This window comes from Apodemus sylvaticus, chromosome 13 (genome assembly GCF_947179515.1).
Source record: "Apodemus sylvaticus chromosome 13, mApoSyl1.1, whole genome shotgun sequence".
In the NCBI taxonomy this organism is placed as follows: Eukaryota; Metazoa; Chordata; class Mammalia; order Rodentia; family Muridae; genus Apodemus; species Apodemus sylvaticus.
This window is the reverse complement of record NC_067484.1, coordinates 74,596,480-74,623,771: the sequence shown is the minus strand read 5'-3', so window position 1 is coordinate 74,623,771 and position 27,292 is coordinate 74,596,480. Positions and strand designations below refer to the sequence as shown.

Here is a 27,292-nt window from a genome sequence, read left to right as displayed (position 1 = left end):
TGTAAAAGGACCAATGGTATTGGAGACTATTTTCAGTCTTTCTCATAAGGATGAGCATGATTCAATAAACAGAGCTTAAACTTGCTATACTTGTTTGAACTTTCATTTAAAACCATGCATGTGTAGCTCTCCTGTTTTTGACTGGTACATTATAAGTATCTCAGAAAGCCCATTAACAAGATTTGCCTAAATCCACTGAAGTCTATCTCACAATTGGCTACCTTTATAACATGGAATCCTCACTGCTCAAAACCTTAGGGTATTTGAGGATGGACATGTCCTAAATCTTTTGTTTGTTTCTTTATAAAGTCCTAATACACATTGTACTATTTTGTAAAAGAAGCAAAATAAAAAATGTGAATGTCTCTGAGTCTGAAATTGCCTTCAAGTCAAATGCACAAGCTTGAAAAAGCGTTCCTCTTCCTTGAGCTCAAATGCTACAATTCCTAACTATCTATTTTTTCAGCGGATGCTCTGAAAGCTAGTATAAAGCTGAGGACAGGAATGTTTCAGTTTGCTTCTAGAAAACTCCTTCTATTCATTACAGTTGTCCGTGGACTGGCTGCTTTTAGAAACACAATGCCTAAAAAGGGGAGAAGCCACACATGTTCCTTGAACATTTATGGGAGAACTGAGCCTTAATATACTAACTCAAACCACAGAAGACAGATTAAAAATCTTCCTTAATTTGAGATGTGCACTTTCCTCCATAAAATTCCTATGGAGTTTCCGGGGGGCGCGGGGAGTAGCATAACAAGGGCAGTGCACACTACGCCCAAGCATGGCATCTTGGAAATGATCAAAACTACAGAAACAGAATAATTTGTTTGATCTTCTCTCCTATTCTTGTTTTTTTAAATAAATTTTTATTTATTGAAAAGAGAAGTAAATGCAAGAAAAAGCACTTTATGATAAAATTAAAGATTTACATGGAAAATATTTCAGATAAACACATTAAAATTGACAATTTTCATGGAAAATTAAAGAGTAAAGTGGTAGACATGTAAAGCATTGCTAAATTAATTGAAATATGGGATAGAAACATTTTATGATAGAATTGAAGATTTACGTGGAAAATATTTCTGATAAAAATGTAGAAAAATGTAGAAAAACATGTTACAATTGAATTACCATAAAAAAATTTTATATAGATATAATAATGGTAGGTATAAAAGTATTCCTAAGTTGATTAAAGGGGGAATTATAACATTTTCTGATAAACTTGAAGATTTAGATGGAAAATATTTCTAATAAAATTGTAGAAATATATAGAAAAACATATTAAAATTAAAGATTATCATGGAAATTATATAGGCAAAATGATAAGCATAAAGATAATTCTAAGTTGATTGAAGGTGGAATTATAAACATTTTCAGATAACATTGAATATTTACATGGAAAATATTTCTAGTAAAATTCAAGAAATAAATAGACAAGCACGTTAAAATTGACTATTTCATGGAAAATTTTACATAAAAATGGTAGATATAAAAACTCTTTATAAATTAATTAAAGGTGGAATTAGAAACATTTGTGATAAAATCAAAGATTTACATTGAAAACATTTCTGATAAAATAGAGGAAATATATAGAAATACATAAAATTGAAGATTATTATGAAAAATAATGCAGATAAAATGGTAGACATGAAAAAACATTTCGAAATTAATTAAATGGGGAATTACATTTTCTGATAAAATTGAAGATTTACATGAGTTGGGAAATCGAGTTCATTGTTTTTAAGAGATATTAGGGAATAGTGATTATTGCTTCCTGTTATTTTTGATGCTATTTTTATGTTTGTGTGGGTATCTTCTTTTGGTTTTGTTGGAAGAAGATTACTTTCTTGCTTTTTCTAGGGTGAAGTTTACCTCCTAGTGTTGGCATTTTCCATCGATTATCCTTTGTAGGACTGGATTTGTGTGGACAGAAATTGTGTAAATTTGGTTTTATCATGGAATATCTTTGTTTCTCCATCTATGATGATTGAGAATTTTGCTGGGTATAGTAGCCTGGGCTGGCATTTGTGTTCTCTTAGGGTCTGTATGAGGTCTTCCCAGGGTCTTCTAGCTTTCATCGTCTCTGTTGAGAAGTCTGGTGTGATTCTGATAGGTCTGCCTTTATAAGTTACTTGCCCTTTTTCCCTTACTGCTTTTAATATTCTTTCTTTGTTTAGTGAATTTGGTGTTTTGATTATTATGTGCTGGGAGGATTTCTGTTCTGGTCCAGTCTGTTTGGAGTTCTTAAGGCTTCTTGTATGTTCATGGACATCTCTTTTTCTAGGTTAGAGAAGTTTTCTTCAACAATTTTGTTGAAGATATTTACTGGGCCTTTAAGATATAAATCGTCGCTCTAGTCTATACCTATAATCCTTAGGTTTGGTCTTCTCATTGTGTCCTGGAGTTCCTGGATGTTTTGGGTTACCAGCTTTATGCATTTTGCATTTTCTTTGACTGTTGAGTCAGTGTTTTCTATGGTATCTTTAGCACCTGAGGTTCTTTCTTTTATCTCTTGTATTCTGTTGTTGATGCTTGCATCTATGACTCCTGAATTCTTTCTAAGGTTTTCTATCTCCAGAGATGTCTAACTTTGTGATTTCTTTATTTCAACATCCACTTTTAGCTCCTGGATGGTTTTGTTCAGTTCCTTCACTTGGTTGTTTATGTTTTCCTGTAATTCTTTAAGGGATTTTTGTGTTTCTTCTTTAAGGGCTTCTGCCTGTTGACCCATGAGCTCCTGTATTTCTTCAAGGGTTTTTTGCGTTTCCTCTTTAAGGGCTTTTGCCTGTTGACCAATGTTCCTCTGTATTTCTTTAAGGGAGTTATTTAAGTCTTTCTTGAAGCCCTCTATCACCATCATGAGATACAGTTTTAAATCCAATTCTTGCTTTTCCGGTGTGTTGGGGTATCAGGGACTTGCTGTTGTGGGAGAACTGGGTTCTGATATTGCCATGTGTTGGTTTCTGTTGGTAGGGTTCTTGTGTTGCTAGTTGGTATTGTTGTCTCTGGCTGGAGTTTATTCCTCCTGTGGGCCTGTAAGCCTGTGTCCTGACTCCTCTGAGCTCAAAAGTGAAAGCACTGCTTGGAGATCTCTCTCTCCTGGTGGGCTATGCACAGAAGGCTATGGAGTTTCCTGGCTCCCTGGTGCCAATGGTGGCAGGAAGACTTTTGTCCCAGCTGCTCCACTGATCTTATGCCCTGTGTGCTCCTAGCTGGTCCCCTCTAGAGAGAAGGTGGAGATCTCACCTCTGTGCTTAAAAGTGAAAGCGCTGCTGGGAGATCACTCTCTCCTGGAGGGTTTTGCACAGAAAGCTGTGGAGTCTCCTGGCTCCCTGGTGCAAATGGCAGTGGGAAGACTTCCATCCCAGCTGCTCCACTGATCACAGAAAGCTGTGGAATCTCCCAGCTCCCTGGTGCAAATGGTGGTAGGAAGACTTCTGTCCCAGCTGCTCCACTGATCTTAGGCCCTGTGTGCTCCTAGCTGGTCCCCTCTAGAGAGAAGATGGAGATCTCACCTCTGTGCTCAGAAGTGAAAGCACTGCTTGGAGATCACTCTCTCCTGGAGGGTTTTGCACAGAAAGCTGTGGAGTCTCCTGGCTCCCTGGTGCAAATGGCAGTGGGAAGACTTCCATCCCAGCTGCTCCACTGATCACAGAAAGCTGTGGAATCTCCCAGCTCCCTATTGCAAATGGTGGTAGGAAGACTTCTGTCCCAGCTGCTCCACTGATCTTAGGCCCTGTGTGCTCCTAGCTGGTCCCCTCTAGAGAGAAGATGGAGATCTCACCTCTGTGCTCAGAAGTGAAAGCACTGCTTGGAAATCACTCTCTCCTGGCGGGCTATGCACAGAAGGCTGTGGAGTCTCCCAGCTCCCTGGTGCAAAAATCTCTCCTATTCTTTTTATCAAAAAGTTTGGGCGTTTGCATGTACTGTGATGCACATTTGTAGGATGACTTGTAGGAAGCAGCTTTCTTTCCACTATGAGGGTTCTTCTGCAAGGAACCATACAGTAGGCTGAGCCCACTGTTATTTGAAGACTTATGCAAGGCACAGATGCTGCATAATCACAGGAGAAAGAAATGTTGCTAGGAAAGGCCAGTAGGAATCTACATGAGTTTAGACTCTAGTTTCTTTACTATAGTCCAGCTTCTACCTGCTTTGTGACCAACCATTCTTGGCATGATTGTCAATTCATCAACAAAGCTAAGTGTAAGAATACAAGATTTGAGTCTTCCTGGACCTGGCCAAGCAGAAGGTTCAATCGTGGGTGTTGACATTTGCCACAAGGATCCAAAGGTTCAGCACAAGGAGCTCAAGAGCCAGGACATCTACCTGTGGCTGTGAGTCAAGCTGTACAGATTTCTGGCCAGGGACCAACTCCGCCTTGAATCAGCTAGTGCTGAAAGGGTTATTTATGAATCTCACTAACCAGCCATCCCTGTACTTGTCCTGGATGACCTGAAATGTAAAGCTTCCTGGCCGGGAGAACAAAACTACTATGGTTGTGGGGACAATTGTGTCACAGATGAGGATTTTGGAAGAGCTCAAGCTGAAGTTGTGTGCACTGTGGGTGAGCAGCCTGTCCAAAGTCACATCCTCAAAGCTGGGGGTAAGATCTTCAACTTCCACCAGCTGGCCCTGGAGTCTCCCAGGGTACGACATCATGTGCTCTTGTCTGGTCCTCAGAAGAGCCCAGGCTAAGGGGCCAGCCAAGGCTACAAAAAGTAACCCTGGATCTTACTGTTACTAAAAAAAGTGGGGGGAGGGAGCTTTGGATGTTGAGAGCGGGGAAGAGTACTGAATTTCCAGATATATCTTTTTCTGTAAAGTTTTTATGTACATAAGACCTGAGTTAATTAAATGTTATGCCTTTCTTGTTGACCTGTATTTCATCTTGTGTCCTCCATTGTAACAAGTAGAAAAGAGCTTGTCCTTTTTCTCTCCTCTACAGACCTGATCACAAAGCAGGCTAGATGTGGCCTTCGATGCATCTAGGAAGACAGCCCTTCACTAGTCTGCATACCTTAACACTCAAATTCCAGGTAATAACATTAACAATAGTTTTTCCATCATCCTCTAGGTTTATTGTGCAATTAATAAATTTTGGCCAATATGGAAATTAATGTTATCAAAATTAAGCAATGTGGCATTATTAAAATACTTCAGTAGTTCTTTCCAGTCCCCTACCGGGATATAATTTCTGTTAAATCAACTGCATGGACCACCTCCTGAGTGAGCAGGTTTAATAATAATGTAAAAGCCAACATACCACCATCTGCTTAGCCATGTGTACTCCTCCTATGTTTGGCAACAGTTAATACTTGGCTTGAAAAATATGTAATGGTATATAGATGTACCTCCCATAACAGCAAGTTCCTCAGTATCACCAGTCCCAACGTCTCAGAGTTATGTTCCATTTTCACCACTTTGTCCACAGAGCTATACTATTCTCTATCCCAACTTACCCTGAATAAATCCATTAATATGAGGCACTGGTCAGCTATACGATAACAGCATATGACAAAGTACAAAGCAATAATATTAGGATTCTCTAGTTCACAAGTCTGTGTAGTGATGGGAACAGATCTGGGTGAAGTTGCATCTTATTGGAGTTGCTCACAGGTTTAGGTCTGTTCCCTGGTCCAACCTTTTCTCTAAACCAGGGGCCTGATGAAACATAATTTTGAGGGAATAGCAAAACATCCCTTGAAAGTTCACAAACATGTTAGCCACCCCCAGTAAAACAATAGACTGTATTGACATTACCAAGCCTATACAGAAGAGGAAAAAAAAACTTTTTTATTCAATGAATGAAGGAATTACATTCTATAAAACATATTTGTAATGGAAAATTTCAGTTATTCTGAATGAGTTCATCAAAGTAACTATTTGGGATAGCTGAAGATTATTATAATTAAAAAAAAGTCTCATTTCTTTTACTGGAATTTAGTGTACTCTGTTTTTCTCCAATTAGGCTTCCAAGGTCCCCTGGAAAATGGTCAATTTTTCTCTACATAAAAATGTCCCTTTGAATAATTGAGATAGATTTCCATTTTAATGTCACCAAAGTCTTTAGAAATTCCTCCATCAGTTCATTGTCCAAAGTCTGTAGAAACAAATGGGTTTGCTAGCATAAATTTATAAAACAGAAATCAATTTTCAATCCTAGAGAATTATTCACTATCAACACTTTAATTTCTGTAGCCATTCATAAGTAGCTATAAAAAAGAGATTAAAAATTGAACTTGTTTTAAATTTTTTCTGGTGCTGCAATCAAACATAACTCTATAGCTTCTATATTTAAGTTTTAAGATCTTTAAGTTCAAAAACAAGAACAGAAGGAAAACTATCTTGTCCATAACATAGAGCTTAAACCTATTGATTTCTGTTGTAATCCAGAATTGTTTTAATATTAAAATCAGAGTTGTAAAAATGTCTTCACCAACCCTACATCCAATAGAGGGCTAATATCCAATACATACAAAGAACTCAAGAAGTTAGACCCCAAGGAACCAAATAACCCTATTAAAAATTGGGGTACAGATTTAAACAAAGATTTTTCACCTGAAGAAATTCGGATGGCCAAGAAGCACCTTAAGAAATAAGTGCTTAACATCATTAACCATTAGGGAAATGCAAATCAAAACAACCCTGAGATTTCACCTCATACCAGTCAGAATGGCTAAGGTTAAAAACTCAGGAGATAGCAGGTGTTGGCAAGGATGTGGAGAAAGAGGAACACTCCCCCACTGCTGGTGGGATTGTAAGATGGTACAACCACTGTGGAAATCAGTCTGGCGGTTCCTCAGAAAACTGGACATGACTCTTCCGGAGGACCCTGCTATACCTCCCCTGGGCATATACCCAGAGGATTTCCTGGCATGCAATAAGGACACATGCTCCATTATGTTCATAGCAGCCTTATTTATAATAGCCAGAAGCTGGAAAGAGCCCAGATGTCCCTCAATGGAGGAATGGATACAGAAAATGTGGTATATATACACAATGGAATACTACTCAGCAATTAAAAAAAACAATGAATTCATGAAATTTTTAGGCAAATGGTTGGAACTGGAAAATATAATCCTAAATGAAGCAACCTAATCACAAAAGAATACACATGGAATGCAATCTCTGATAAGTGCATATTAATTACCCCAGAAGCTCTGAATACCCAAGGCACAATTACCATAACAAATGACTCCCATGAAGAAGTAAGGAGGGGGCCCTGATCCTGGAAAGGCTTGATCTAGCACTGTAGGGGAGTACCAGGACAGAGAAAAAAGGAGGAAGGTGATTGGAGAATGGGTGGAGAGAAGAAGGCTTATGGGACATATGGGGAGGGGGTAATTGGGAAAGGGGAAATCATTTGGAAAGTAAACAAAGAACATAGAAAATAAAAAAAAATAAAAAATTTAAAAAAAGAATTGTAAAGATGTTTCCTTTTTTGCCACAACAAATCATCACTTTTCCAGTCTAAAATTGCTTTGGGATGAAATATCTTTCCCCTGATGTTCTTATAAGATTTACTAATTTTCCCTTATGTGTATAAGTGGAGAGAGAACTATGGACCACTTGCACTTTAGAAATGTGAACTACACTGAACCCTGCATCACCCCATACCACTTCTTTCTCAAAAACTATAGGTGTGGTGCTTTGTATATGATTGGCCTAGGGATTGGCACTATTAGGAGGTGTGGCCTTGTTGGAGTAGGTGTGTTACAGTTGGCAGGGGCATAAGACCCTCATCCTAGCTACCTGGAAGTCAGTATTCTGCTAGCAGCCTTCAGATGAAGATGTAGAACTCTCAGCTCCTCCTGCACCATGCCTGCCTGGATGCTGCCATGTTCCTGCCTTGATAATAATGGACTGAACCTCTGCACCTGTGAGCCAGCCCCAATTAAATGTTGTTCTTATAAGAGTTGCCTTGGTCTTGGTGTCTGCTCACAGCAGTAAAACTCTAACTAAGACAATAGATGAGCTTTGTTTCTATTTAGTATGCCCTTGAGGACAGCCGCCTGTCCCAGAATAAGCATATACATTTCCATTCACCATGATTTCTGTTTTCCTTATATTCATAAGTACCGTTATACATATAGACCTTGTGTTTCATTCATTTTTGTATGTGTTAAAATCTTTTGTATGCATTAAAATCTTGGTAGATAGTCCTTCCTAATTATTCTGCTTATTTGCAATCTATATGGATTGCAACTGGCACTAACATAAGAGTTTATTTTAACAATTATCTGAAAAGTATGAAGCTAAATAAATCTCCCAACCTCCTACACAGCAAGACCTTTGGCAATTTGTATCTATAATGTATTTTCTCATAATTATTATAGACTACCTTTATTCTGTTTACTTTCATTTTATTTCTTGAAAATTATATATACTCCTCACACTCCTGACTCCAAATAGCATTTTTACATTTGCATTGAGAGTAACAAACTACTTTCTTAATTTCATGATTCCATTGGCAATGCGGTATTTTAATATGCAATTTTATACTTTGACTATCAATGAAATTTTTAAATCTGATTCACATTTTTAAAGTCAGTTCTTTTTCATCTTTAAAATACTGCAAATTTGTTCTCCTGTTTGAAGTTTTAAGTCGTCTATTTTACAATCAGAGTGGATGAGGTAAAACACAAAATTATCTGAGATTGCTGAGGTTTATTAGACATATCTAGGCAACAATTAACAGGAGGAATCAGAAAGGGAGTTGGGAGAGTTATGTGGGAGATCCTGGGAGCAAAGAAAGGAAAGGGTAAGTGATGTAATTATATTATAATTTTAACATTAAAGCAATATTATTTAAAAAAAAGACCCATTACCTACCTGACCGGCAGTGTCCAAAATGTCTAAGTAAGCAGGCTCATCATCAATCCTCACCTGGGTTTTATATGCATCTTCTGAAAAAAAAAATAGGGAAAAGGTTTGGTTTATGTTTATACCTTAGAAAAGCTGTGTTTGATTTGAAATTTTGTAGAAAGACTTTCTAAGTTACTAGCTGATGTGCTGTTTAAATAAAGAATCAAGAAAGCAAACAATATAACAAGGTAAATAGTAAAACCTTCAAATGTCTTAGACTACAACACCAAGGCTCATAAGATAGCTTGGTAGTTAAGAACCTTTGTTCTTCCAGAAATCCCACTTTCTTTTTCCAGTGCCCTTGTGATGGCTCACAACCATTTGAAACTCCAGGTGCATAGGATCTGAAGCTCTCTTCTGACTCCTATAGGCACCAGGCACACATGTGGTGCACATATATACATGAAAGCCAAAACATTCTACACATAAAAATAAAGCAAATACATCTAAACAAAAAGCAAAAGTGCACATGGCAAGAGGTCACGATATTGGATTTCGCATTTCATGCTTACATATGTTACTATAGACACAGGCTACAACACTATAGAAGTCTTCAAAGTTCTGATATTCCGAGCCAAGAAGATAGCTTCAATATTTTCTGAGGGAAGGAAGGCAGAAAAGCACTACATTTTTAGTACAGTAAAAACAGAGTATGTATGTCCATAGATGATTGGATAAGGATAACTAACATGTTTGCCTGAGTCTGAAACTCTGGAAAGGCCTCTAAATGTCTACCTTTATTTATATCCATGTATGTTCTTACAGTGATTAACCCACCTCACATATTGCAGCCTGTTTAAATGTAACAGTGGGTTAATGCCATCTGGCCATTGCTGGACCTTGAGCTCATAGATTCCCAAAGTTCATGTTTTGCTTTGTTCACTGTTCACATTGTAACAAAGGGGTCGACAGATCCATTGCCAAAGGCTTTTAGAGCATCACGTTGGAATATCGATAATTACCACACTGCTGTTTTTTAAACCACAACTGGAGAAATGAATTACTTGAAAATATCTTTATTCATAAAGCAGAAATGATCAACCGTAGGAGATGCTTTTTCCAATTTGCATTCTGGGAACCTCCTATCACTTGTTTTTCAGTCACTGGTTTCTCTCTTATATGGAGAGAATCTGTGGGATTACTGGCTATTTTTACATTTCGGGGGGGGGGGAGGGATGTATAGGATTATTTTTTTTCAGTTCCTGAGAGAGACATGGTTACTCTGAGGAGGATTCTATGAAGTAAGGATCACAAGCAAGCCTCCGATTTCACGTTTGTTTATTTAAACTTAAAGGCCAGAGAAGCAGCCTCCTGAGGCTGAGGTGCTGAGTAAGACTGGGATACTCTGTGATCATCTGATGCTGACAAGCCAGCACCTGGGACACACATTAAAAGGGAGCCTCTTTCGAGATCAGAAAACCTCTTCAGAAAGAATAGATGGGAACGGGCTAGAACTAAAATCAGGTCACAGAGCTGAGACTTTTTTCCTCTGTGTTTTAAGATATGCCCATCCATGTATACATTCTATTATGGGAAAACTGGGTCACCTTCTTGGCCTGAATAGAAACCAATCCCTTTCATATCTTCTCGACAAACAACCTGGCTTTCGGTTCCCATTCATCCACTCCCTTTGAGGCTACCCATGCAGAAACACACTGTCAGAAACACTCTGTTGAATGCATATAAACACTTGCCTGAATTTCAACCGTCTGCCTATAGTGCCTAGCCCGAAGTGAGCTCATTTATCTTCCCAAGCAAAAGACTAAATGTACACAACGCTTCTTCAGGCAGAAATGATCACAGCTGCGTGTTACATTCTTTGAACAGAAAAGCACAATAGGACTGCACTCATGGAGACACCTACAGCCTTAAAATGCATCTCAGAATGTGGATATTTAACATGAGACCAGTATCTCTTATTCACTGCTTCTACAGCAGAATTTTATAAACTAAAACAATAAAGGCCAATATTAAAGCTTTTAATCCATCACAATAGATTTATGCTGTGTTGGCCAGTCACTTACCTTGTTTGTAAGGTATAAATAACTGTACTTTACAAAGCTCAACATGCCATAGTGCATTGGAAACAAGAAAACACAAATCAATTTTTTTTAGATTTGTCTGTAGCTTACACTCTTTTAAATATTTTTATTTTCTATATTCTTTGTTTACATTCCAAATGATTTCCCCTTTCCTGGATCCCCCCTCCCCATATGTCCCATAAACCTTCTTCTCTCCATCCATTCTCCAATCACCTCCCTCCTTTTTTTCTCTGTCCTGATACTCCCCTCCAATGCTAGATCAATCCTTTCCAGGATCAGGACCTTCTCCATACTTCTTCATGGGAGTCATTTGTTATGCGATTTGTGCCTTGGGTATTCAGGGCTTCTGGGCTAATTAATATCCACTATGAGAGATTGTATTCCATGTGTATTCTTTTGTGACTGGGTTACATCACGTAGGATGATATTTTACAGATCAAACCATTTGCCTGAAAATTTTGTGAATTCATTGTTTCTAATTGCTGAGTAGTATTCCATTGTGTAAATACACCACATTTTCTGTATCCATTCCTCCACTGAGGGGCATCTGGGTTCCTTCCAGCTTCTGGCTATTATAAATAAGGCTTCTATGAACATAATGGAGCATGTGTCTTTATTGCATGCCGAGGAATCCTTTGGGTATATGCCCAGGAGAGGTATAGCAGGGTCCTCCAGAAGTGTCATGTCCAGTTTTCTGAGGAACCGCCAGACTGATTTCCAAAGTGGTTGTACCATCTTACAGCCCCACCAGCAGTGGAGGAGTGTTCCTCTTTCTCCACATCCTTGCCAACACCTGCTGTCTCCTGAGTTTTTGATCTTAGCCATTCTGACTGGTGTAAGGTGAAATCTCAGGGTTGTTTTGATTTGCATTTCCCTAATGACTAATGATGTTGAGCACTTCTTAAGGTGCCTCTCGGCCATCCGAATTTCTTTAGGTGAAAATTCTTTGTTTAGATCTGTACCCCAATTTTAATAGGGTTATATGATTCCTTGGGGTCTAACTTCTTGAGTTCCTTGTATATATTGGATATTAGCCCTCTATCAGATGTAGGGTTGGTGAATATCCTTTCCCAATTTGATGGTTGCCGTTTTGTCCTTTTAACAGTGTCCTTTGCCTTACAGAAACTTTGTAATTTTATGAGGTCCCATTTGTCAATTTTTGATCTTAGAGCATATGCTATTGGTGATCTGTTCAGGAACTTTTCCCCCGTGCCCATGTCCTCTAGGGTCTTGCCCATTTTTTTTGTATTAGTTTCAGTGTGTCTGGTTTTACATGGAGGTCCTTGATCCACTTGGAGTGAAGTTTAGTACATGGAGATAAGAATGGATCAATTCGCATTCTTCTGCATGCTGACATCCAATTGATCCAGCACCATTTGTTGAAAAGGCTATCTTTTTTCCACTGGATGTTTTTGGATCCTTTGTCGAAGATCAAGTGACCGTAGGTGTATGGGTTCATTTCTGGATCTTCAATTCTGTTCCATTGGTCCACTTGTCTGTCACTGTGCCAATACCATGCAGTTTTTAATACTATTGCTCTGTAGTATTGCTTGAAGTCAGGGATACTGATTCCCCCAGAATTTCTTTTGTTGTTGAGAATAGTTTTAGCTATCCTGGGTTTTTTGTTATTCCACATGAATTTGAGAATTGCTTTTTCTAACTCTGTGAAGAACTGAGTTGGGATTTTGATGGGGATTGCATTGAATCTGTAGATCACTTTTGACAAGATGGCCATTTTAACTATATTAATCCTGCTGATCCATGAGCATGGCAGATTTTTCCATTTTCTGAGGTCTTCCTCGATTTCCTTCTTCAGAGACCTGAAGTTCTTGTCATATAGATCTTTCACTTGTTTGGTTAGAGTCACACCAAGATACTTTATATTGTTTGTGGCTATTTTGAAGGGTGTCGTTTCCCTAACTTCTTTCTCAGCCTGCTTCTCCTTTGAGTATAGGAAGGCAACTGATTTGCTTGAGTTGATTTTATAACCAGCCACTTTGCTGAAGTTGTTTATCAGCTGTAGGAGTTCTCTGGTGGAGGTTTTCGGGTCACTTAAGTAGACTATCATGTCATCTGCAAATAGTGATAATTTGACTTCTTCCTTTCCAATTTGTATTCCCTTCACCTCCTTATATTGTCTAATTGCTCTAGCTAGAACTTCAAGTACTATATTGAAAAGATATGGAGAGAGAGGACAGCCTTGTCTAATCCCCGATTTTAGTGGGATTGCTTCAAGTTTCTCTCTCTTTAGTTTGATGTTGGCTACTGGTTTGCTGTATATTGCTTTAACGATGTTTAGGTATGGGCCTTGAATTCCTGTACTTTCCAAGACTTTTAGCATGAAAGGATGCTGAATTTTGTCAAATGTTTTTTCTGCATCTAATGGGATGATCATATGGTTTTTTTTCTTTGAGTTTGTTTATGTAGTGGATAGCATTGATGGATTTCCTTATGTTGAAACAACCCTGCATCCCTGGGATGAAGCCTACTTGATCACGGTGGATGATCATTTTTGATGGGTTCTTGGATTCAGTTGGAAAGTATTTTATTAAGTATTTTTGCATCAATATTCATAAGAGAAATTGGCCTGAAGTTCTCTTTCTTTGTTGGATCTTTGTGTGGTTGTGGTATCAGCGTAATTGTGGATTCATAGAATGAGTTGGGTAGAGTTCCTTCTGTTTCTATTTTGTGGAATAGTTTGAAGAGTATTGGTGTTAGGTCTTCTATGAAGGTCTGATAGAATTCTGCACTGAAGCCATCTGGTCCCGTGCTTTTTTTTTTTTTTTTTTTTTTTTTTTTTTTTTTTTGGTTGGGAGACTTTCTATGACCCTTTTTATTTCTTCAGGTGTTATCGGACTGTTTAGTTGATCTATTTGATCCTGATTTAGTTTTGGTGTCAGATATCTGTCTAGGAAACTGTCCATTTCCTCCAGATTCTCCAGTTGTATTGAGTATAGGCTTTTGTAGTAGGATCTAATGATTTTTTGAATTTCCTCAGTTTCTGTTGTTATATCTCCCTTTTCATTTCTAAGTTTGTTAATCTGGATACTGTCTCTGTGCCCTTTGGTTAGTCTGGCTAAGGGTTTATCTATCTTGTTGATTTTCTCAAAGAACCAGCTCCTGGTTTTGTTGATTCTTTGTATGGTTCTCTTTGTTTCTACTTGATTGATTTTGGCCCTGAGTTTGATGATTTCCTGCCTTCTGCTCCTCCTGGGTGAAATTGCTTCTTTTTGTTCCAGGGCTTTCAGGTGTGTCATTAAGCTGTTAGTGTATGCTCTCTCCATTTTCTTTTTGGAGGCACTCAGGGCTATGAGTTTTACTCTTAGCACTGCTTTCATTGTGTCCCATAGATTTGGGTATGTTGTGTCTTCATTTTCATTAAGTTCTAAAAAATCTTTAATTTCTTTCTTTATTTCTTCCTTGACCAAGGTATCATTGAGTAGAATATTGTTCAGTCTCCACATGTATGTGGGTTTTCTGTTGTTTTTGTTGCTATTGAAGACCACTTTTACTCCATAGTGATCTGATAGGAGTCATGGGATTATTTCGATCTTCTTATATTTGTTGAGGTCTGTCTTGTGACCAACTATATGGCAGATTTTGGAGAAAGTACCATGAGGTGCTGAGAAAATGGTATATTCTTTAGCTTTAGGATAGAATGTTCTATATATATATATATATATATATATATATATCTGTTAAATCTAATTGGTCCAAAGCTTCAATTAGTTTCATTGTGTCCCTGTTCAGTTTCTGTTTTCCTGATTGGTCCATTGAGGAAAGTGCAGTGTTGAAGTCACCCACAATTACTGTGTTAGGTGCAATGTTTGCTTTGAGCTTTAATAAAGTTTCTTTTATGAATGAGGGTGCCCTTGCATTTGGAGCATAGATGTTCAGGATTGAGAGTTCTTCTTGTTGTATTTTTCCTTTGACCAGCAAGAAGTGTCCCTCAGAGTCTCTTTTGATGACTTTGGGTTGAAAGTCAATTTTATGTGATATTAGAATGGCTACTCCAGCTTGTTTCCTGAGACCATTTGCTTGTAAAATTGTCTTTCAGCCTTTTACTCTAAGGTAGTGTTTGTCTTTGACCCTGAGGTGTGTTTCCTGTATGCAGCAAAATGTAGGGTCCTGTTTATGTATCCAGTCGGTTAGTCTATGTCTTTTTATTGGGTCATTGAGTCCATTGATGTTAAGAGATATTAAGGAATAGTGATTGTTACTTCCTGTCATTTTTGATGTTATTTTTTAAATATGATTGGTTAACTTCTTTTGGGTTTGATGAGAGACGGTTACTATCTTGCTTTTTCCAGAGTGAAGTTTCCCTCCTTGTATTGGTGTTTTCCTCCTATTATCCTTTGTAGGGCTGGGTTTGTGGATAGATATTGGGTAAACTTGGTTTTGTCATGGAATATTTTAGTTTCTCCATCTATGGTGATTGAGAGTTTTGCTGGGTATAGTAGTTTTGGCTGGCATTTGTGTTCTCTTAGAGTCTGCATGATATCTGCCCAGGATCTTCTAGCTTTCATAGTCTCAGGTGAAAAGGGGCCTGCTGGACTTACCAGAGCACACTGACTCCTCCCAGCCAGCCTCCCGGATGCCCCTCTGGCATCTTGCAGGATGGCGTTGCAGCCCAGGATGTTCTGGATCCGGAAGTGGAGATCTGAGGGCTCCAGCCAGAGGCCTCAACATTGGAACCTAAGCTCCGTGCTGCTGTAGCAAGCTGTGCGCTCCCAGTCTGCTTCCGGGTGCACACCGGGTCTCTTCCACAAATCAATTTTAAGAAACGCTATGATGTGAAATTTATCTAAGCTATATGAAACTTAAATCACATGTGCTATTTCTGATTGTACATATATTAATGCATCTTTACCAGGCATGAAGGATTTAGCAGCATATATTTCCAATAATCATCAAATACATTGTTTTGGTTAATGTAAAAAACATAAAGTATTCTGAAAAACAGACCTTTTAACTTTTTCCTGGAAAATGTGTATTTATTTAAGTAATTTAAAAATATTTTAGTTGTAAATATTGAGGTCACTTAAAGCCATAAAGTATGTAATTGACAAAATACCAAGAAAATATTATTGAATTTTTATTACATCATTTTAACATATTATAATACTTGAATACTTCTTTCATGATATACTGCTCAAATCAAATTATGTAGCTGATAATATTTCACTAAAACTGTTTTTCTATGACTTGGAGCCTGTATGTGTTTCCAAGATAACAATTGTTGGCCCAATATTTTTCAAAGGTAATAAAAAATACAAAGGTTTAAGCTTTTTGGAAGTCTTCATACATAAGTTTTGTCTGTTTACATGTGAGTGGGTGTGTATATCCCATGCACATGTGCATATCTAGAGAGAACAGAAGGAAGTACCTGGAAATGGACAGTACTGACTCTTCTGTCCTGATTAAACCCAGCTGATTCAACATGGATACAAATCTGCATTTGCATGAACATGCTCATCAATATTAAATTCAGTGCACAGCTGGTATCTAGTATGCACTCCATACTCTGATGGGGACAATGTCTGCAATGTTGAAAAGTAAATCATCAGTTGTGTCTAGTCACACGGAGTTTAAAACATATTAAAGGAAGCAGACAATTATACTATATCTTGTTAAATGTTCAATGGCAAAGTCTTAGACATACATTTATTTAGACAGAAAGCAAAGAGCCCTGATGGGACTCACTGCTAGCTTCGCTTAGTCCTCAGAGGCTTCACAAAGAAAGAGGGAATCCTTAGGCTTCAGGCGGGGAGAGGGTTAATTATTTAAACTCTGACATATCCCCTAGCCTGAACGTAAACATTCAGTAAAATATTCAGTACATTAAAGTTATTGGCTGTGAAAAAGGATTTCAAAAGCAAGCTTGGTTTCATGTATAGAATGCGTAGTGATGGAAAAGGATGCCCTTCCTGACCAGTGAACCGGCTAAGGCAATGCTGACATGAAGGTCTGAACTCTGGGAATCCAGGAGCGACAAGGCAGTTTGAATTATAGTCCTATATTGTAACAGTGAAGGAGGAATCTGGTTTACTTAAATTTGTGAAGATTGTATTTGTGGTGCATACAGGTTGAAATGTTTTCCCTAAACATGAAGATAAGTTCTTATAGAAGATGGAAATGCCCAGATTCACCTGCTGGTAGTGGAAAGATGCCCTGCTGATGATACGATGTCTAGAGGTCTGCCAATAGTCTTTGGTAGGTAGCTGATTTGAAACCATGCTCCATCCCTGTTCTGTACTTGACACTAACATCAGGCTCAATGTGCTAGCACTCATCCACTGTGAGTGAAGGACTCTAACAGCATATTGAAATGTGCAGAAGTCTACTCATGGGTAATATTCTAAACCAAAGGCAAAATGAAAGTATTATTCTTTACAAAAGCTGACTATCAGACACAATGCAATGGGCTTAAATACAGATTATTTCTTCATTCAAATGAAGACCAATTTTATAGTCAGTCCCAAAGACCTTTCAGAGTTGGTCTGATGAACACATATGGTTACAAAGTTTCTGTGATGCCCAACAATAAAATCTCAGAATGAAATTGCAAGCCATGTTGTGGTATAGGTTATGTACAACAATAAAGGTTCATATCCAGAGCAAGAAAAACATTTAAACAAACCACTAAAAGATGAAAACTTCTCCAGGGGGAAGTAGGCAACACGTTGAGTGATTCATTTTTTTCCCTTAGGGTGGGGATGGTTATATTCGCCAACTTTTGTATATGTATTTATTTTCTATTATGATTCATATTATAATATTGTAGACATACATCTATTTTTCATTTGTTCCATTATTTAATTCTTTTTGCATCATGATGAAGAATTGTTATTTCCTTATGCACAAATAAGGAAATAAAAATCAGTTATAAAATTTGCCCAATTTAAAAGTTTCGTAAATACAGAAAACACAAAGATATATCATGTTATATGAAGAAATTTATTACTTATTCATCATGTTTTGCCCAGTTTCTAATGTCTATACCAATTCTATTTCAGATACTGATAACTTCTTGATATTTAGTATTTATATTGAATAAATGATTTTTCTGATAATGCTAATGAATATGTTCTGTGAGGATAGACTATGGAATGATTTCAAAGATCCTTTGTCCCCAAATATTTCTCACTGGTGCAACACGATTCCCCAAAGCCCACCCTGGCTCTTAAGTCCTTCTAAGATAAGCAACTTAATTTCCAATAAAATTACAAATGAGGTAAAATATTAACGCATTATTAACCATAAGCGTCTTACCCTAAGATTAGTCTAGCACAAGATAAGCTGTCAGTAAAGAAAGTAGATTGCAGCCTTGAGGAAATGAATGAATGATCGGCAGGGAAAGGATGTGAAAGGGTCAGCCTTGAATGCAGATGCAGTATTCAGTAAATACATGAGTTAGAGTAAGCACATGGTCACCAAGACATGAAAGGGTTAAGGTGAACGCAGCATCCTCTCAGAAAGGAAGAGCTCAAGCATTTCCGTCTAATTTCCTTCTCAAACAGTTTAGAAAAGTGAAGTGGTTTTATGTGTCCATGCCAGTGAGACTTATAGCAACTGAATACCATCTATATAACTCAAATTAAAGTTAGCATAGAGGAACATGACACGAGTAATTCCATACTTGCCTTCTGTGAAGTTTGAGACTCCTTAAATTATTAGCTTTGCTAAGGAGTGCAGAAATAAAATTTCTACCAGTGGAAGAACAATTTTTTTTTTACTGATCTTTTTGTTTGTTTCTCAAACATTAAGCTAAAGCAGTGTTTAGAAACATTTCCAGAAAGGCAGATTTTTTTGGAAGATCTTGTTGAGATGCAAATCTTAGTTGAGGAGAGCTGGATTGGTAATCTACATTTTAATAAGCTACCAAGCTATGCAAACTGATTCAGAAGCATTCCACAATAGACACTGACATATTCAAAATCTGCAAACAGGCCAAAAGCACAAAGAAACAAGTAAATAACCAAAGACCCAAGAACTTGGGTTTATATGCAAAGCTAACTATGAAGATGGAGAGAGTAAGAATACAGAAAACAAGTGTGCTCCACCTTCAGGAGGAAACAGGGACTCAGCATCCACTGTGCTTTGCAAGCAGGTCAAACAAAATCTTAAAGGGGTCAAGGAAATTATTTACAGTTCTTTCTGTCTAGGAGTAAAGCATTTTATTGTTGCTTCGTATGAGGAGCTGAAATCAGTGCCGTGTATCTTCTAAGCAATTGTATTGAGTTACACCAACAGACTCTCTTTAAAAATGTTTTGAACCCCTAGCACCTAATTTAGCAGAGGACTGCCTTGTCTGACCTCAGTGGGAGAGGATGTGCCTAATCCTGTAGAGACTTGATGCCTCTAGGAAGGGGGATGCAGTGTGAGGGGGGCACCCTCTCAGAGGCAAAGGGGGTATGGAGTGAAAACCTCTGTGAGTGGGGACTATTAGGGGAGCAACATTTGGAATGTAAACAAATAAAATATTTAGTTAAAAACATTTTTTTTAAAAAAAAGAAGGTTGCCCATGAATATAAAAAGGAAAAAATGTTTTGAGACAGAGGAGTATTAAGATGTGCATAATGAATTTGTTCTCACTCTATAGATTAAGCTGAACTCGAATTTACAGTAATCCTGCTTCTTCTTCCTGAGTAGGTGAGATAATAGGAATTGGCCAACATTCCTGATGTTAAATATTCTTGCAGAAATGTAATATTGGTCTGGAGGGTGTGCTTCATGCTTCTATGTCACTGTGGGAAACAGATGCTGTAAACAACTTCAAATGATGTAAGATATATTTTAACCATGACTTCAGAGGTTTCAGTGGATGGACACCTGGCACCATACACTTGGATAGACCATCATGTCACTAAGAGTGTGAGTCACAAAGGTGTCTTCTCATGGCAGAATGGAACCAGTCACTGAGGAAACAACAAAAGCTTCAAAGTCATCGCCCATGAACTACTTCCTCCAGCTTGTAAAGTTTATAGAGCCTCTCAAATTTGTACCACTACCTGGAATTCAAGTATTCAACATATGAGCCAGTGAACAGCAGTTTACATTCTCACTAGAAGAAAGATTTGCAAACTTGCATGAGAGACAACTCTAGCACGATGAAGCTACATCTTTCAGATAGCTCTAAATGGAAAGACTTTTTATAACTAGAGAAAAGGAAGGTAGCATTTTTTTCATGACTCATTTTTCAGCTATCAAGAAAAGATAGTTTATCTTCCTATGAAGGAAACTTTGCTATTTGCTAAGTTCAAGACATTCTTCACTTTTACCTTATTTCCATATAGTCTAACACATTCTTGTTATTATTTTCATATGTATTAAATAACAGAAAAATATTCTTTCTATTTTTATCAATTTATATTAATGTGATATTCAAATTTTAGGTATATATAAATATTAGGTATATACATATATACATATGTACATATATATACATATATATATATATACATATATATACATATATATAGTTATATATAGTTGAAATGCCAAGACTTACGGTGACATAAATTATTTAAACTCTAATATGTTCTTTTATCTTAAACTTCATCTTACATTCATATCCACCCACATATATACTATCTACCCAGTGAGAAAATCAGAGGATACAGATTTTAGAAAATGAGAGAACAAACTTGTTGCATCTTAGTTTCTGTGACTCATACAAGTGGCAACTACAAGAAGCATTTCTATGATCCTAGGGCAAGAGAGTGTCTTTATATTAGGAATCTATGTCAATTTGTCCAAGTTTGTGAATTAAGTGAGTTTCAAAACCAGTTACAGCTTCAACCATTACAATGTAATTTAAGCTCAGAAACAGAACAAACAGAAATCAGCATCAGGATCACAGTGGTATTAGGGATCTTACCAAGTTATCAGATCATTTTAGTTTTATTTCTATTGCTCTTCAGAGAAGATCCACAGAAGACACAAAGGCTATCTACATAGGAAATGTAGATTATAAAAAGAACAGTGTGGGATCCTGACAATTGCTAAAATCACTACATTCCCCAGATTTATTTTCTCTTTTAACAGAAGAAATATATTTAAAACCAGAAGATAGAGCTAATATTTATAAAGAGAGAATGAAATCCCTAGAAATGTAGCTAGGCTTGAGGTCTCCTTCAATGGAGTGAAAAACTATGTTGTATGATTAATGGTCTTTTATGATTCCAAGAAATGCATAATGGCATTTGAATCTCAACCATGCAGGAGAAAGAACATCAGATAGGGGTTGACTTGTAATCCCAGTTGACAAATGGAGAAATGCAACAAGATAGCAAAGATGATTGATAGTATCAATATCCTCCACCATGATCAATCACAGATTGTTGTCAGGATGTTGGGAGTCTTCTAGATTAGTCTTCCATTTGGCATACCATGTTTTCCATTTTATTAATGACTATAAGAGAGGTTGCATTATAGAGAAAAAAGAACCTTAGGAAATCATGTTGGTTTCCATGGAGTGTTCAAGGACTCTTATGTAAACGAGAATTAAGCTCTCTCTCTCTCTCTCTCTCTCTCTCTCTCTCTCTCTCTCTCTCTCTCCCTCACACACACACACACACACACACACACACACACACACACACACACCAGTGGCACTAAAGGATATGGGAGAAAACAAACAAATTATTCGATTATCAGGAATACATTTTCTAGAAATTTTACTTCACAGAAAACAAAAGCCATGTTGGCAAGGACAATTCCAATGGGTGGCACTGATTTTCTGGAAGGATAATGAAATGGGTATACCTGGCCTCAGATGTGGAAAGAAGGGTCAAGTGTAGATATTTTTTAAAACATATTCAACATTATTAGGTGGAATTATAGAATTAGAGATAAGAAACTGGAAAGAAAACAATACAAAGGTGTCTTGTTGATTGAAACTTGGTGATTAAAGGGTACTTGTTCCATAGGAGCACATAAGATTTGACCAGAAGGCATGGAGGTTTAATTTTACTTATTTTCAACTTTATTTCCCTTATTGCCTCTTCACAAAACACTATGTATTTTAAAATTATTTTGCATGGTATACTCTCACTTATAAGTAGATATTAGTGAGAAAAATGCAGGAACCATGCTATCCTACAGAGAACCAAGGAAGCACCCAGTCTCACAGAGACTTGAAGTGCCAGGGTGGGGGAATATCCAGGGAGTCCCCCAAGGTCTCAGAGGAGGAGGGGAAGGGGGAGAGGAAAGGATTGTGGGATAGGTGACCAGGAGGGGGACAGTGAGCAGGATATAAAATGAAAAAGTAAAAAAAAAAAATGAATTAAATTATTTTAAAAAGTAGGTAGGTTGCAAGCATTTGAGAAATACACCCAGTTGAATCTATGGCTTCCAAATTCCATTAATCACACGAACACACACACACACACACACACACACACACACACACACGATACATATACAACACATACAAAAAATTTAAAAAATTAAATAGATGAATAGATTGTGTGTGTGTGTGTTGTGTGTGTGTGTGTGTGTGTGTGTGTGTGAAAATAGATAAACAATATTATAGAGACCCTTCTTTCTGAAGGTAAGAAATAATTAATTTCACAAAAATTCATTAAATCAAACCAGGCGGTTGCTGGCGGCACACGCCTTTAATCCCAGCACTTGGGAGGCAGAGGCAGGCAGATTTCTGAGTTCAAGGCCAACCTGTTCTACAGAGTGAGTTCCAGGACAGCCAGTGCTACACAGAGAAACCCTGTCTCAAAAAACAAAAATAACAAAAAAAATCATTAAATCTAACTTCTATGAAAATATAGACAGAAATAGCAAAAATAAGAAAAAATAGTGTCTATGTAGAAAAGAAAAGCTTCTACAAAGACAGTTTGGCAATTATTTAGAAATGTTAAATTTTTTTAAAGAAGTCAAAATGTATGATGAATAGAGTACAATGTAGCATAAATTGAAACTAAAACTCAGAAATAAGATGATATTTAAGAAAGAAGACAACTTTCCATCCATCCATCCCAGATAAAGAAAAGATGACAGATAAAAGTAAGGATACCACCAAAGTCTAACTTAGTGAACAAATAAATGTATTGGGGTTACATAAGGAATATGGGTGATGTCTGCATGTAGGAGCAGACATGGTAAAGACGGCTGTATCACCAAAGCCTGCTGCAGCCATGACAAAGGCTGGGAAACTTGGAAAGATCAGAGTCTCCTTGAGGTAGATTGTGCAGTCTGTATTCCATGAATCTTGGCAGGTCTGAGCATCTTCTAGGCAGCTCAGTTGGCCTCAGGCTGTCTCTCAGCAGTCCTTATGGCTTTGATAAACTTGATGCGGGTGAGCCCTAGTGCATCTATTCAGTTTTAGAGACCTTTGGAACCTTCTGAGATGTTTACTCCTGAATTTGAAGAAGCTTTCCTTCCCCTGCAGCGTGGAATTTCTACCTCCTTTTACAGTATCCTGAGTTAATGAGGTTCCCAGCATGGACGAATTTATTATTTCAGAGGAAATTACTACAGAAAGTTATATGTGCAATCCCCAGATTTGATCAAATAGTATCTTTGTACTTCTCACTATGAGTGCAAAACCAAGGATGAGGAGCTCCAGCTTCATAAAGCTGAGCTTCTTACTAATTGGTTAAATAGGTGGAGATCTATGCTTACCTTGCTAAAGAGTGCTACACATCCAATAAGATACTTGATTAACAACCAAACATTACTGATAGGCAAAGTGGTACCTGCTACCACTCTAAAGGGTCTTCAAAGTAATAATTTTTTAAAAAAGTATTTATTCCAAAATGTGAGATAGAAACTAATTTATCAATAGAATTCCCTGTAAATAATCTTACGTTTATGTAGATAGACCTAAGCATTCCAATTTCCCAGCCAAACACGGAAAAGATTGCTTGGATATGTCTAAGCCAGTCACAAACATTTAATTTTTTAAACTGCATTCTTAAAGAAGAAAGATTAGTAAAAGAAAAATGTCAACTATAGATTTTAGTAAGTAGACTTGACCAAAACTGAATGAATCATTTTAAAACAAAGTGCTATTGGTGATTAGACTAATTCCATCCACCCATGTCTAGAAAGAAGTAGAAGCCCACTCCTACCCTCATACTGATGAAAATTTTCTTGTTTCAATATGATTGAAGTGAGAAAGGAGAAGTTTTAGGCAAAATGGCCCATTTAGAGAAACTAGGCAACATAAGTATTTTTATGGTCCATTCATGGAACAGACTAAGTAGGCCCATGGTCTTGCTGAAGACAATTTCAGAAGTGCTTTTCTGCACCAATGGATGTCATTTTACACATGCTAAATATTATGGAAATTTATGTTTAATTCTAAAGCATGTTCCACCCACTACCATATTCCAATTAAAGCATGGCATTGACACATCCCAGGCCCCTGCCTGGTTCAGTATTTAGACTGCACACAATTTCACATGCTGGTATCTCTCCAAACCAGGAAGCCTCTTTGACCTATAATTTGCATAATGCATTCATGTTCAGATTAGTCACATGATTGATGAGTGCCTTGGAGAATGTCCAGTTCTATCACCTCAACTGCACTTTCCTTATTCCTGCCACTAGACTCAATTAACAATGCCAGCTATTGCCAAGTGCTGTACACAGTATAAATTAAACTTGTTCATTTGTTCCGGAAAACAATCACATCCACTGCAATGTGGAAATTGTTTTCCATCAGTGAGTATAATTAATTGTTAAAATGTGAATCAGAAAGCATTTCCTTTCGTTGTACAAACCAAGGTATCAGCTATTCAGTATTCCATATTTATCACATGTGATACTTGCTCTATACAGTCTTCATCTCAAATCCCTGAAGAAACACTACAGATTTTGTAAGGAAATTCTTAAAATAATGAGGTTGTAGTTTAGAACTTGAATTAAGTAGCAATCTTTTATGAGGATAAATGAGTGTAAAATTGGCTTTTTAATGAAATAGGGGGTTTGTGGATTACTCAACATTGTGTTTTTACTTCTTGCAGCTTAATTGAACTTTGCAAAATTTAACCTATTGTACATCCATTCTTAATATGAAAATTAAGCTTTATCTTTTTCTGACATACCTATCTCAATTTAATGGGATTTATTTTTTCTCTGTCATGTTATTTTCATTCATTGTCAAATATTTTTCACACTCAAATAATTAATTATGACAAAATAAAACAAAGTTTCTTTTTAAGATAAATATATCTCTGACGACATAATCAGACTATATTTTTACTTCACAAAAGAAAAATAGTCATTGGGCATATAAGTCAAATTATTTTGTTGAAAACTTCCTTGGGAAAACTCATTTTCCTTGGTAAAATTGAGATCTTTTATTTGACAATGTGCTGACCTTCACATATTCCATATACCTCCATGGGGCCATAGCTGAGTCTTATGAGAATAAATTTAAGAAATAAACAAGATATGTGAACTCTAAAGGTTTTCTATGCCTGAGTTCCAGTGACTTTGGAGGCTAAAGCAAGATGGCTGCAAGGTCAGGAACATCCTAGGTTAGCAAGAGGCTAACGCACAGTGTTCAGTACCACAAAGAAAGAAAGAAATATGTAAGTAAAGAAATAAATAGGCTCTCCCAAGCTCAACAGTATAATTTAATGACAAATATGGAAGAATGATCGCCCTCCCAAAAATGATTATTCAGAGTGCCCAGAAAGCACAATGAAACAGATAACAATCCTTGGTCCTATGAAAGATAATGAAACAATAAATACATGCGGAGGAAAATATTGAATAATTGGTATCCAGAGAAATTTGAAATGATGATGTAGTGAAGTAACTGACTCTATAAAGAAGGCATGAAGCTGAGGCCTGACTGATGAGGGGTCAGTCATGTGATGTGGAAGGGATCTTCTAAGCAGATGAAATAACTGGTGAGCAGATGCACAAGAATCCGGATAAGACACAAAGGTGTGTCTAAGGAAGATACATAGGTGATCCTGCTGAAAGATTAATATGGAACAGTATAAGTGTACATAATAATGGCGAAATTTAGAGAGACAGGCAACTGTGAAGTTGTGAAGATATCAGCCAGCAGTGTTAGGTCAGGGATACCACTTTAGTTGCTATATGCAGGACAAGTACAAGAAGTCTTCTCTCTCTCTCTCTCTCTCTCTCTCTCTCTCTCTCTCTCTCTCTCTCTCTCTCTCTCAGTGTGTGTGTGTGTGTGTGTGTGTGTGTGTGTGTGTGTGTGTGAAAATATTTCTCTAGAATTGATTGTATGGTCCACCTCTTATATTACAGTATCCTCAAATATGTTAAACTAAGGATGACTTGAGGATAGAGGAATAACAGAGAGTTTAAAATTATGAAAACCAGAACTTTTAATCCTGAAAACAAAATGGTCTTAGAGTTAATGAAAAACCTAACATTCTAGTCCATCGGTGTGAGTTTGAATCTACTATCTCTATTGACACATATCCGGTCTTTTTCTGTTAGATTTGCTTCAAGGTTACTCTAGGTTCATGAATTCTCGATGCTCTCCAGAAAGCTGCACCTAACATAATTGATTTTCCTTCTGAAATTTTAAAAAAAAAAGGTACTAAGCATGATGTTTCCCCGCACTATCTAAAAGGTGGTATTAATTTCACATTTATCTTATTCTTTTGTTTTAGAAGAGATCACTAGTGTTTTGCTATTAAAATATTAAAAGGATCCATACATTTCAAATGACAAGGCATAAATTGCTGAAATACCTTTTTTTGATATTCCTAAAATTATTGGGTGGGTAATCACCATTCCTTAGCTTGGTTAAGCTAAGCCCATAATCCTAGGACACCACTAAGAAGAGAGTCTGTCTATAATCTGTCTTATTGTGAAAGAGGTTAATATCAAAATGCAGTGTTCTTCAGCACTCTCCCATTTGTCTTTGCAGGTATTATGACCTAGGGGTATAAATCACAGCGGCTGGAGCTTCACTGTGCAAAGGTCAAGATGATTTGTTTTAAGTTTATTGGCTTAGAGAACACTGAGAAAATACCTCATAAGTTTCAGAAACTGCACGCATTTTTCAGCTCCTATAAATCAAAGCCATAGTATTTTTCAAATGGCAAATGTAATTTCTATATGTGAAGTCTTCCAAGCTGCACTCTTGAATTGATTATAATAGAGCTGCCTTGTTTAAAATATAGCTGAGATCACTTATTCTTAAAGATTTATATGTTACACATCTGAGAATTTAAAAAATAATTTTCATATTTCAGTTAAATTTACAGAAATACAAATGGCAACATCTATACTCCTGTGATCAATGGCTTTTCAGGACTTATTTACATTCATCCTGTTGGCTTTGTTTCTTAGATTGTCTCCACTGAGCTCCACATAGTAACCCAAATATGAATAAAAAGAAAGCACTTAAACTGTATAACGAAAAGACC

At 37.0% G+C, this 27,292-nt stretch overlaps 1 protein-coding gene across 1 annotated transcript in view; it reads right to left on the bottom strand.

Moving 5' to 3' along the window:
- The window catches only part of Rit2 (Ras like without CAAX 2), a 331,595-nt gene that overhangs the window by 230,233 nt on the left and 74,070 nt on the right, over positions 1 to 27,292 (bottom strand). The window contains exon 3 of the mRNA XM_052155647.1: positions 8,836 to 8,909. Within this exon, the coding sequence (XP_052011607.1) occupies positions 8,836 to 8,909 (74 nt within the window). The remainder of the gene's footprint in view (positions 1 to 8,835; positions 8,910 to 27,292) is intronic.